General features: G+C 38.4%; 1 protein-coding gene across 4 annotated transcripts in view; it reads right to left on the reverse strand.

Annotated features, from left to right (window-relative positions):
- Window positions 1-912: 912 nt before the first annotated feature.
- Window positions 913-12,296, reverse strand: part of LOC134218492 (protein spinster) — an 87,386-nt gene continuing 76,002 nt past the window's right edge. For 2 of the 4 annotated variants that reach the window (XM_062697570.1, XM_062697568.1), the window contains exons 5-8: window positions 10,987-11,085; window positions 3,154-3,463; window positions 2,621-2,946; window positions 913-2,072 (exon numbers count right to left, since the gene is read on the reverse strand). In XM_062697570.1, the coding sequence (XP_062553554.1) occupies window positions 2,771-2,946; window positions 3,154-3,463; window positions 10,987-11,085 (585 nt within the window). In that variant the 3' untranslated portion in view covers window positions 913-2,072; window positions 2,621-2,770. The remainder of the gene's footprint in view (window positions 2,073-2,620; window positions 2,947-3,153; window positions 3,464-10,986; window positions 11,086-12,296) is intronic. The other 2 variants (XM_062697572.1, XM_062697571.1) reach the window with 1 other exon arrangement.

Consider the following 12,296-nt stretch of genomic DNA (forward strand, 5'->3'; position numbering starts at 1 on the left):
CTGTTAAAACCATATCCTTTGTTTTAAATCATCTCTAATTCACGCAGAAACTATTTTGATCATTTTTTAAATGCATTTAAGTGTTAGGCGACTCTTAATCCTGGAGATGACCTTGTTCCTATACAGTTGGCAATACCGCCCCAAGCCGACGTATATCCAAAGATTTTTATCCTATCAAACCTAATTACTGTGAATCTCCTCAAATTATTATTGTATATATGCTATAGTTATATAAAAGCTTTGGTAAATATAAATTTGTCCTGAAAAATGAGTAATTTAGGCTTCAATTGTTAAATTATGTAACTAGAAAATTATAAGAAAATTCGAATTTCAACTAAACCATCTTCAAATCAATATTACAAGAACAAGTGAGGTTGTCAAAGTGCATTTTTCAGTTGTATAGCCCTTTTACATTATTGTGAACCATCCCTTGTAATAATAATGTGAATATAATGCTCACTTAAGGCATAATTAACGTTGGCTGTCTTGCCCCATATGGCCATCTTACCCCACTTTCCCCTACACTTTGTCACTTGCTGATTTCCCTGTTTTTTCCAAGAATTCTCTGAATATTGCTGGTTGACAATAATTCCCTCAGAAAAAATATTTTAAGCTCCTTTTAGTGAAATGTATTCAACCGTCTAAGACGAGTTTAGTACTTTCCATTTAATTCCACTACGTTTTGTTATCTTTACAGATACGTATTTCGACCTCAACTGTGAGGTCGTCTTCAGTGTCTCGAATAGTTCAGCGTTGACCGTTGACCGATTTGTCCAGAGCCTTTATGACTGTGTTCTACAAAATACAACAGGGCACGTGTTCGAGTGTTCAATGTTCATGCACGAGCAAAATAGAAAACCGGAATCCAAGTTATTTGTTTCGAAGCTTCCATGATATATAATAGACAATGGATGACTTTTGTTATAAAAGTTTATATGTAGTTTTTATTTATTCATCTTTGTGATATTTTCTTATCTGCAATCTTTATACAGCAAAATTAATACCTCTTACTGCTATCCACATTTGTTTGTTCCTAAATAACCAATAAATATTTAAATTTATAATAATCTATGATTGAAACTATGTAAACGATCGAAAATCTTCAATCGATTCCAACAAATTCATATGATGGAATATATTATCCAAAATATAGTAAACAAAACTTTTCTTTCATACAATATATGTGCTCCTGCCGATGCTTTCTAAAGCCAAAAGAAAAAAAAACATTGCAGTCTATAACTCCTATTTCTATTCCTCAAGAAAGGGGACAACTTTCGGACGAATGAGAATCGGTATCGGCTTGAGCTTGGCTATTTGCATAATATAAAACACTCATTCAAAGGACACTTTCTCGCTTTCTAATTTCATCCCTTGCCACCCATCATACTGCCGCTGCTAAAACTCACTTAAACGCCAAAACTAGACGCAAAAAATTTACAGGAAGAGGAAATCTTCATGGTAATAACCTTTTGTTCAGTTATCAAATTGTTTCTAAATTTACACTAAAATTAGTATCAGTCCTTAATGAGTGTTTTTTCCTATGTTTTCCAACTCAACATAAACCCATGTTATGTTTCTATGATTCTATGCACTACTTCCCTGGTAATGGTAAAATGAGTTTTAAATAGACTTATGGACTCAGTCTGGGTGCGTACCGTTAGTGGATTTTACTTATTTACAGATACGGTCGATGGCTGCGGGTGTGATGTAGGATATTGCGGTCTCAAACACTCTAAAACTGTGTTGGGATAGATTTGTCAAATCACCTCACGTCCATGTTACATGGATAGTGCATGCCACCCGATGCGGGATTTGAGAATACGTCATTGCGCTTTGCAATGGGCGCATTTGGCTCAGATCGTGGCACCTTCACTGATGTCATGAATGGTCGAAATGTAGAGGGGGAAGCTGGGGTTGTCGCGAACAACCCCACCGGAACTTAGTGTTGTTCCATATTTGCGTGTGATATTGTTTTTTTTCCTAACCCGACCACGGCTATCACTAATCGGAAATGGAGGAATTGGATGTCGAGCTATCCAAACGGGCTGCGGACGAACTGGCAGCTTGACTTTCTGTAAGAATTATCGAAACATACATTCAGTTAGAGAGTTGATTTCTAAAGAGTGGTAATGGAAGTAATGAGATGATAGCAAGCACAAAAAGCACGATGTTAAGTAATATCATGAATATTAGCTCAAATATGTAGTTACAGAACAAATTATTAATACAACAATTTAAACCAAATGCAACTCTGCTGCTTAACAACTTTCATTTCGGTTCATACTCGGGAAGTTTTAGTTTAGAGACTATTTTTACTTCCTCCATAAAGGCAAACGTATATAAACAACTTTACTAATTTAAAAGGTGGGAGGAGGATTTGAAAACCCAGAAAAAAAAATCTTCACATAATTAGTTTATCGCATTTTAGCAAGTATCATTGAATATATGTGAACAATTTTTGCTAAACATATTATATAATAGACTTGCCGAGTTATCACAAAAACGATACAAACATAAAAACACGAAGAGAGAAAACACATATCAACGGCACACGGCAAACAGGTAAAACGAACCACACAAACAGAATGAAAATTTATCGCTAGTGGTTGTTCACACTAACCTAAATGACTATAATGGAACAATGCTTGACTTTGGTTTGATTCTGGTTGATGCCATTGGACCCTGTGACCAGCGTGAGCGGAAGATTTATCTTCCAGTTTCAGGATCCAAATGACACTACCAATTAAATTATCTCAATCGGCGGTTGCTGTTAGGGTGAGGATGGACGAATTGCCCCCGAGTGTTGACGTTGATGATGATAATGATGGTCCCGATGATGGCCATTGTGCTGCGGTCGGCTACTATGATGCACCGATGTCGACTGATTCGACCGTGGCTCTAGTGTTTCCGAACCGGATGAGCTTTCGCTGAGTTCCAGTTCGCAATCTTAGCACCATATGGGTAGAAAAGCAAACGCACATTTTTCGAATGAGAATAACAAGGTTTTTTTATACGTTAGCGACTAAAATATGAGAAACACCGACCGATACGAACGAATGGTTAGCGACATTATCTAGAATTCTGATAAGGCGGCGAGAAAGCGTTCTTGAAAACTTGATATGGATGATTCGTTGCGAGAAAGCGTCTTCTTACCTGCCACGGCTCGTTCGACGTTCCTTCGATCTTGCAAAATGTACATCGCCGTCATAAGGAACATTACACCGCCAATTATTTCCACGAAACTAGTCGAAAATAGGGCGTACTGCAGAGCACGGAACTGGATGGAGGCCGAGTCTTCATCGCCTAAGTGTGGAAGAGGGCTGATGGTAGTGGTGGTCGTTGTACTGGTTGACGTCATCGTAACATTTTCCGCTAGTTGCGAGTAGCTTGTTAGATCCGGCGGGAAAACGGCAGCAACGCCGACGGCCGACAGCCGTAGTAACCGTTTGATGGCCTCTGAAATCTATAGAGGAAAAACATATTTGATCAGATATTATTTTGTAAAAGATGAGAAACGGAAACGAAATTAGAAATACAGTGTTGACCCGATTTTGTCACTCCCCGATTTTGTCTACCCCCGATTTTATCACGTTTTCGACCCGATTTTGTCACCCCAAAAAAATTTGTCATTCTTTTTATTTTCGTAAATAATACCACAAACAACATTGATTTTCATGAAATAACTTTCACCGCCTGTAGTTTATTATGAACGACTTCTGAGTACCTGGGAAATATTCTGTAAGCAATTTCGACAAGAAAAAACAAGTACCGTTCACTCTTTTGATCTTTCCAAGGCATAAAATGATTCATATTTGAGGAATGAATTAAAAAAATTCAAAATATTTTTTTTCCAATTTTGTCACATACCCTGTTTTATCACCCCAAAATTCACCAGGGGGGTGATAAAATCGTGATATTACTGTACAACTTAATCATAACCAGTCTATGGTCGCTTTGCATATACATAAACGCATTATTTACCCCTCTAAAATATTGATGCGACTGAAGCTTTAGAAAAAATCCCAAATCATCTATTAAAAAGTCAATAAGAAAATTATTTTGAGCTTTTTAGTGGAATGTTTTCACCTGTCATAAGACGAGTTTAAACAATCCCATTGAATTCCACCACTTAATTGTATCCTGACAGATACGTATTTCGACCTCAACAGTAAGGCCGTCTTCAGTGTCTTGTACGTCGAGTCTTGTAAAGTCGAGTCAAGTACAAGACACTGAAGACGGCCTTACTGTTGAGGTCGAAATACGTATCTGTCAGGATACAATTAAGTGGTGGAATTCAATGGGATTGTTTAAACTCGTCTTATGACAGGGGAAAAAGTCAATCCCAATATTTATTCCTAACAGCATTTGAATCGCTGATTGATCCACCTGTCAAATCCCAAATCGCTTAGTCTTATTTCAAAATTCCTGATTCTGAGTACAGCTAATAAACTTGTTTTATTACACAAAAATGATTAATTATACAAAAAACGAAAAGGAGAAAATTTTCGTAATGGTTCCACGGTCCCCTTGGCACGGTCTCGCGGCCCCCAGGGAGTCGCGGACCACCGGTTGGGAAACACTGAGCTAATCGATGGTTTCCTCAGTCCCTTCAATTTACATACATTTGGCCTTTCTATATCTTGATAACCTCCTTATCTCGATATCTCTCTAAATCAATGTGTTCTGATCACATTTTGTTCAGGATTCACTATCCTTATGTCGATATGTTCAAATTTTTAGGCTACTAGCCCATCTGGAAGATAACAAAACCATTAACAACAGGATACGACATTATTTTGTTTTGTTGTCGTTTTTCATTGCAACGAGCTTTTTTAAATCTAGTACTCATTTAAATTTTCCTTACATTCCTCGATCTCTCTCTATCTCGATGGTCCCTTCAATATCGAGATGTGGAGAGGCGACTGTACTTGAAAGTAAGCATTTGGGATATTGAGATGAAAAGTAGGCTTTGAAATTAATACAACACAAAACCCAAACCAAACGGCACCCTCCAAACGCGACGTTTTTGGCGCCATTTGTTTGCGTGTAGAACATAATTGAACCAAAAGTAAGTGTGTTTTAATTGCAAATTGTGACTAATAAAGTAAGCTGAACGTAATACAAATCAAAGGGGTCGCTTCTCAAGGTCCGTAGTTTACAGTGGTTTAGTCAAACAGTATACCTCAATATAAACATTTAACAGGGCTGGTAGCGATAAATGCCGTTCAAAATAGTGACTTAGTAACCAACGATGACGAAAAAAGTGACTTTCAGAAGCAGAAAAAGTGACCAAATAGTGACTTTTGTATGAAGTACTAACCAGATAGTGAGCTGAGTTGCATTCGTATTGTTAATGTGTAACTCGTAGTAGATCGGAAACTAGGGATATCATGTTTTTTCAAATCCTTATTAAAATGCTATCAGAAATCAAGATAAGACAAAAATTACAAAATCATGAGGATTACTACTGCTGACCTTGTGCATCTTCACCCTAACTAGGGAGAGAATGGATCTTAGCAGGGGACAACCGACTTGGCGAAACCATCATAAATACCACAGAGTTGGATATTGAGGAAGGTATTCGTTGGGACATCCAGAGGCTAGCAATATGACCATGGTAAACCTTATTCCGCAATACACGGGAGCAGGTAACGAGTTGTTACACTAAACCATGCTTATAATTTCAACAACGATTTTGAAGCAGTTCTACAGCATTGTGGTAATAAAGTTTAACATGAGCTCGAAGTTTTTCGTGAAACTGCAGTTTGTGTATGAAAAAGGCAGAATGAAGTATAACAAATTTTGCAAATATATTCACAAAAGTTTCACCATATATAGATGATTCAGCTGCAAGACAGTATGAAAAAGTGCTCGAACGATGTTTTGGATTGGGCTTTCGCTAATTTTTATGTAGTTAGGCGTGTGAACTTTCGTTTTGGCACGTTGAGAAATTAACATTAAGGTTTGTCGGCAAAAAAAGAAATAAAATGATCTAATCAATTACTAGACAGATAATTATTTGGAATCACAAAGCTTATGAATCTTTATAAGGAAACATTGTTAAAAAAAACTTAAAGAATCCAAAATTATGATGACATTTTTAAAATACGATTTTTAATAATTAAAAATAACACTTAAAAAAATAAAAATGACAGTTGTGCATTGCTTTCGTATCGAGTGGTGTGCCCCCGAAATCGCGAGCACTTTGCAACTTGGATTCTGTCAGGAGTGACCTTAACTCATATATAACATGAATTTTACCGAACCCAAGTTTCCTAAGTTTCAAGTTTCAATGTGATCCAAAATCTTGAATTTGATGCAGAAATTGCTTTGGAAAACTCTGAAATTTTTTAAGAAATTTCAGCGGAAGTTGATTTTCTGTGGAAAACCTTGTGAAAATTTCTAGGATTTTTTTTCAGAATTTGTGCAGAAAATACTTCAATCCTTGTGAAATCTTTCTCCAGGAGTTCAAACGGAAATTCCAACATAAATCCGATGGCGAATGTCAGCACAAAAACATCCGGAAATTCTTTCAGCTTGAGCTTGATTGACTGCTCGTAGTTGCTACTCCATTATGACCAGATCAGCTGTTCTTGCACAGGGAACCAACAGATGTTTGCTTGGGACTAGCACACATCTTCAATGTACAAGTACTGGTGATCTCATTTGTTAGGTCATACTGGCGCCTGCCACGTCAGAATGCAAGTCAATGTAGGGAAGGGGGAGAAAATGATGTGCAATCACTCGCCCACTGCAAGCCGAATATACCTCTGCACTTGCCACGAGTTCATGCGGAATTTGTTGGAATTTCTGGGTTAGGTTGGAGAGGCAGAGGTCCGTCTTGGTTAACGAGCTGCCAATGTGATAGATAGGAGAAGGTAACTGATGGAATTTCTAATTGGATTTAGGAAACGAGCTCTATACGTTCATTTCCAATTCTAGCAGATTAATGTTAGAATGCTCAAATTGAAGGTATAGGAATAGTAATGGAAACGGTAGTCCATTTCCAGTTCTAGCGATTGCTAGAACATGAGGAATAAAGAGAAAGATACAAAGTAGGAGAATGGAACGGACCTGGGATTGAACCCACGACCTCCTGCGTATGAGGCAGAAGCAGTAGCCATATGACTACCAAGCTCGCTCAAAAACATCCGGAAATTCTTTCATACCATAAATTCAAGGCAGAATATTTTGTAGACATTCCTGCTGTCTTTCAGGAAACTGGACGTCAATTACTATAAAAACTTCTCCGCGAATCCCTGAAAAGAAAATATCCTTCAAATACAAGCGGATTTTTTCATGAATTCCGGTAGAAATCTTTTTGAGAATTCCTGTAGATATTGTTTGGTGAAAAGAAAAACCTTCCGAAAATTATTTCCAAATTCAAGGCGAAATTTTTACGAAGTATAAAGATATTGTTTGGTGAAAAGAAAAACCTTCCGAAAATTATTTCCAAATTCAAGGCGAAATTTTTACGAAACATAAAGATTTATGCGGTCACCGCTACAGAAATTACAGTGGAAGTTCCTCTAAGAGAAACAAAGTTAGGAAGCTTTTTATAACGAAGGTGGATTTTTCTCTAGATACAGGCAACTTACCCAACTTAGAAAGTAGTGCGCTAGATTCGCCTAAAGATGCGCTAAACAACGCATCAATTAATTTGACAGATAAAACTTCGAAAGAAAGTTCAGTTCGGAAGTCCCGATGTCCGAATTCTAATGTGGTGCTACGCCGACAATATCATGCTGTGTGGTTCGTCGTAGAGGGGTTAATCAATCAGTAACTAAGAAGTATCTCGGAATTATGGCAAAATTGACGTGACAAAAAATGGATATTCAGAAACGATGAGAAATGACAACAAGTGAAGTTCTTACCCTTATAATGCTTGTTAAACGAGTGCTCAAGAGTATAATGCATTCAATAATGGCTTGGAAATATGGGTAAGCATAGACTTCAAATGTGAAGTCCCTTCTCAACGACATTTTGCTATCAAAAGCAAAACCCTACGCTCCTTATTTATGAAATTTCCACCCAAAACTAAATCCGCGCGAAGCCTCCACCGTTACGTAAATCCGCAAAAAAATAGCGAAAACCGCGAAATCCTCGTAGTCGTAACAATCCTGCGCTTTATATACGGCGTTGTTTAAACGTATGCCCAAGCTTCGCTGTGTGGTCTGTCTGTGTGTCTCTCGATCCCGAAGTCCATGGTTCGAACCCATTCTGCCTTTCATAAGACGACCTTGGAGCAATTTTTAAAACTTTATATATTTTGCTAACAGATTTACATTTGATTTGGTTGATGATAATGGTAGGTACAAATGATTTTTATTTTGAACTTTTTTTTACAAACGGTGGTGCGAAAATAGTGACTTTAGTGACTTTTGGATGCAAATAAAGACTTTTTAGTGGCTCAAAATAGTGACCAAGCCACTAAAAAGCAGGCTTGACAAAACTCCTCACCCTCGCTAGAGTCAAATAAAATCATTATCAGCAAAATGCTGCCTTCGCATCCTCACAATTGAGTGGAAGCGTAAAAAAAAGGAAAAGCAAAATAAAAACACATGTGAGTGAGGCGTCGGGCAAAAGAGCACTCATTGAGCCTCCGGAGCGAAGCTTTGTATATGATTAAAATCTTGGAGGCTGTTTTGAGTGTGAGTATGAATGAGTGACGTACCACAAGAAAAAGATGAACAGATAGACTCGCTCTTGTTTTTGACGCACAAGCTCGAATTAAAGATGCACAATGTTGTGAGTTTTGATGCGTATTTCTGCTCCTCAAAAAAACTCTTGCTCTTGCTCATTTTCTACTCGGCGAGGAGTTTTTGGCAAGCTTGCTAAAAAGTGACTTGCTAGAAGAGTTCAGTGCGTGATCTCTCTTGTTCCAGACAGCAGAACGATCGCGCGGTCGGCCGAATTATTGTGTTCTGCATTGCGCGGCCGGTAATAAAATTAATCAGTTCAGTGCGTGATCTCTCTTGTTCCGGACAGCAGAACGATCGCGTGGTCAGCTGAATTATTGTGTTCTGCATTGCGCGGCCGGTAATAAAATTAATCAGTTCAGTGCAAGTTCTATCATGTTTCGGACAGCAGAACGATCGCGCGGTCGGCCGAATTATTGTGTTCTGCATTGCGCGGCCGGTAATAAAATTAATCAGTTCAGTGCAAGTTCTATCATGTTTCGGACAGCAGAACGATCGCGCGGTCGGCCGAATTATTGTGTTCTGCATTGCGCGGCCGGGAATAAAATTAATCATTTCAGTGCGTGATCTCTCTTGTTTCGAGGCGGGCTTGGTAGTCATATGGCTACTGCTTCTGCCTCATACGCAGGAGGTCGTGGGTTCAATCCCAGTTCCGTTCCATTCTCCTACTTTGTATCTTTCTCTTTATTTCTCATGTTCTAGCAATCGCTAGAACTGGAAATGGACTTCCATACCGTTTCCATTACTATTCCTATACCTTCAACTTGAGTATTCTATCAGTAATCTGCTAGAATTGGAAATGAACTATAGAGCTCGTTTCCTACATCTAATTAGAAATTCCATCAGTTAGCTTCTCCTATCTATCACATTGGCAGCTCGTTAACCAAGACAGACCTCTGCCTCTCCAACCTAACCCAGAAATTCCAACAAATTCCGCATGAACTCTCTCGTGGCAAGTGCAGAGGTATATTCGGCTTGCAGTGGGCGAGTGATTGCATCATCATTTCCTCCCCCTTCCCTACATTGACTTGCATTCTGACGTGGCAGGCGCCAGTATGACTTAACAAATGAGATCACCAGTACTTGTACATTGAAGATGTGTGCTAGTCCCAAGCAAACATCTGTTGGTTCCCTGTGCAAGAACAGCTGATCTGGTCATAATGGAGTAGCAACTACGAGTAGTCAATCAAGCTCAAGCTCAAGCTTGCTAAAAAGTGACTTGCTACCAGCCCTGAATTAAAAAATAGTTGTACGGATAATACTCCTTTGATTAGAAATCCGTCCATGGTGGGCGGTGCTGGAGTTGTTGATTTAATTCATTAATTTATCATACTTTTTAATGTGTAAATGCGGAACACTTCAAAAGTAGAGGCCTTCGTCCTCCTGTATCAACGATAAACTCTTCTCTTCCGATTCATATTTTCTAGAGACTTTTTCATATACTTTTATATACGTGTTTCGATGCCACACGGTACTAGAGTAAAACTAAAACATAAAAAACATCAGGTGTTCTGCTTTATTCACTCTGCTTTCAAGTTGCTGGGATCGAGGAGAGTTCCATACTAAATTTTCCTAATGTCTGAAAAGATTTTTCAAACAGCAAGCGGTAACAACTCATTGTTGAGCAACCAAGTGATTTGCTTCGCTCAATTGTTTCCCACGGGTGAGCGATGAAGAACTTTTAACTTTGATTCAACGAACGCCAAATTTCAACGATCTAGAAAGCATCATCGATTAGGCCGCAGTAGAGCACCAAGCGGATTTTTAGCACCACCAAGATTTTTACTCATGATCTGTTTTTTTTCTAATGCCTAGCTTAGGGTGGCGATCTTTCCCTGCCTTCCCCTATGTATTATTAAAAGGTTGACAATGGAACATTTGTTGGTCTGATTCTTTGTGATAATGAAGGAAATTATTTAAATCACCCAAATCAAATCAAATCAAATCAAGATAGATACTCGTTATCAAGTAATATAAAAGCTCACAGTATAAGCAAACTAGAGGAGAGCAAAATAATCATTAGAATCAGATGCACTTGTTTTAGAGCTCGATGATTGAGTTGAGTTCAAAGAATGATTTTACCAACACGGTGGGTCACTGGTGTATTAAATTAATTAAGTAACTAGCTCTATCGTCATGATTTTAGGTTTAGCATTCCATCAGCCACGCCTACATAATAATCTATTAATTTCTTTCTAATTTGTCTTATTTATACTCAGTCAATCCCTGATTTATATACAAATTGTTATCTCTTATCTATTACATTAATGCTCTATCCATTACTTACCAATCCAACAAAGTATGGACTGCCGGCATCACCGAAGGCATGGGAAATCAAAATTTGGAAGGCTTCTGCGGTGGAGCGGCGTGTGGGCACGACAACGTACTGTTTGAAACGATGAATGGGGGAGAAAGAAAACGCAAATCAATATTAGTACCCGGGCGATTCGTTCCAGTGTGCAAATGGTAGTTGTCGAATATTCTCACAGAGGGACATATGCAGCTTTAGCACGAAACAAAATCTCGATCGATATGCACACGGAAAACGTGCGAAAATGGTTCGGCACTCGGCTGCTGTTTCGCAACTAGACGAAAACAGATACCGCTAGTGGTCATTTAGCGTAGCAAGGGGCGAAATTAGTGTCGAACAGTTTCGGGTTTAATAGTGGTTAGTGCAATTAAGTAGGTGCTGTTTAATCGTATCGGAACAGTAGTTTGTTAGTTCTGGTTCTGAAACATTAGGATCAAATGTTTTTAAATCGTTTTAGGTTACTTTTTACTAAGTGTTAGTATCTTGCGTTGACTCTACTATCTACGTTAACATACGATTCTAGGATTTTTATTTGCAATTCAACTTAAAGCTAACACTGTAACCTATTAGCTTTAATGCAATCAGTTTGCCCCCAATTGGACAAAGGTGCAAGATACTTTACCAGAGTTCTCTTTTTGAATGAACTTTGAACAAATTTTGAAATGCAATTTAACATAAGGTTCAAAAAAGCGTGCCACACACGTTGATAGGTAACACAATTAGCAGCGAAGTTACAAAAGTTAGCAACGAGTGGTAGAGTTTAAAATGTAAAAAAAATGAATGTGCAATAGTAAAACATTCTCTAAACGCTGTTGTGTTGGTGTTGTGGTGGTTGTTTGGTGGGTTATTGTGAGCTGATGTAGTTTCAGTTCTTCTAACGACTTGAAGTGCATAATGTCTTTGTCTGGTGCCAGTCGTCTGGCAATGAAGACCATTCCTCAACGCAAAATGAAACGGATATAGATTCTCGTATTCTGCTTTGTCAGTAGACTTCCTTTTTCAGGCATGCTTGGGATTGGTATGAAAAGCATAGCAGAGGGATCTATTATCGTTTGATAGTTACACGCGACGCGTACATTAGTCTTGTCGTCGAGGATGATGTAAATCGAAGGGGTAAAGGAAATGATAAATTTGCGTTCTTGACTGTTGAAGTAGAGAATGAGGGGGTTTTGGTAAAGTTCGGTTGTGTGAGCGAGCGCCATACTTTTTTATTTAGTACGAGGTCAGTACTTGCTAAAGAGCACATAGAGTATAACTTATATTGGCGCCGGCCGGCAAAACCATGC

Source organism: Armigeres subalbatus, chromosome 2 (assembly GCF_024139115.2).
Source record: "Armigeres subalbatus isolate Guangzhou_Male chromosome 2, GZ_Asu_2, whole genome shotgun sequence".
Lineage (NCBI taxonomy): Eukaryota > Metazoa > Arthropoda > Insecta > Diptera > Culicidae > Armigeres > Armigeres subalbatus.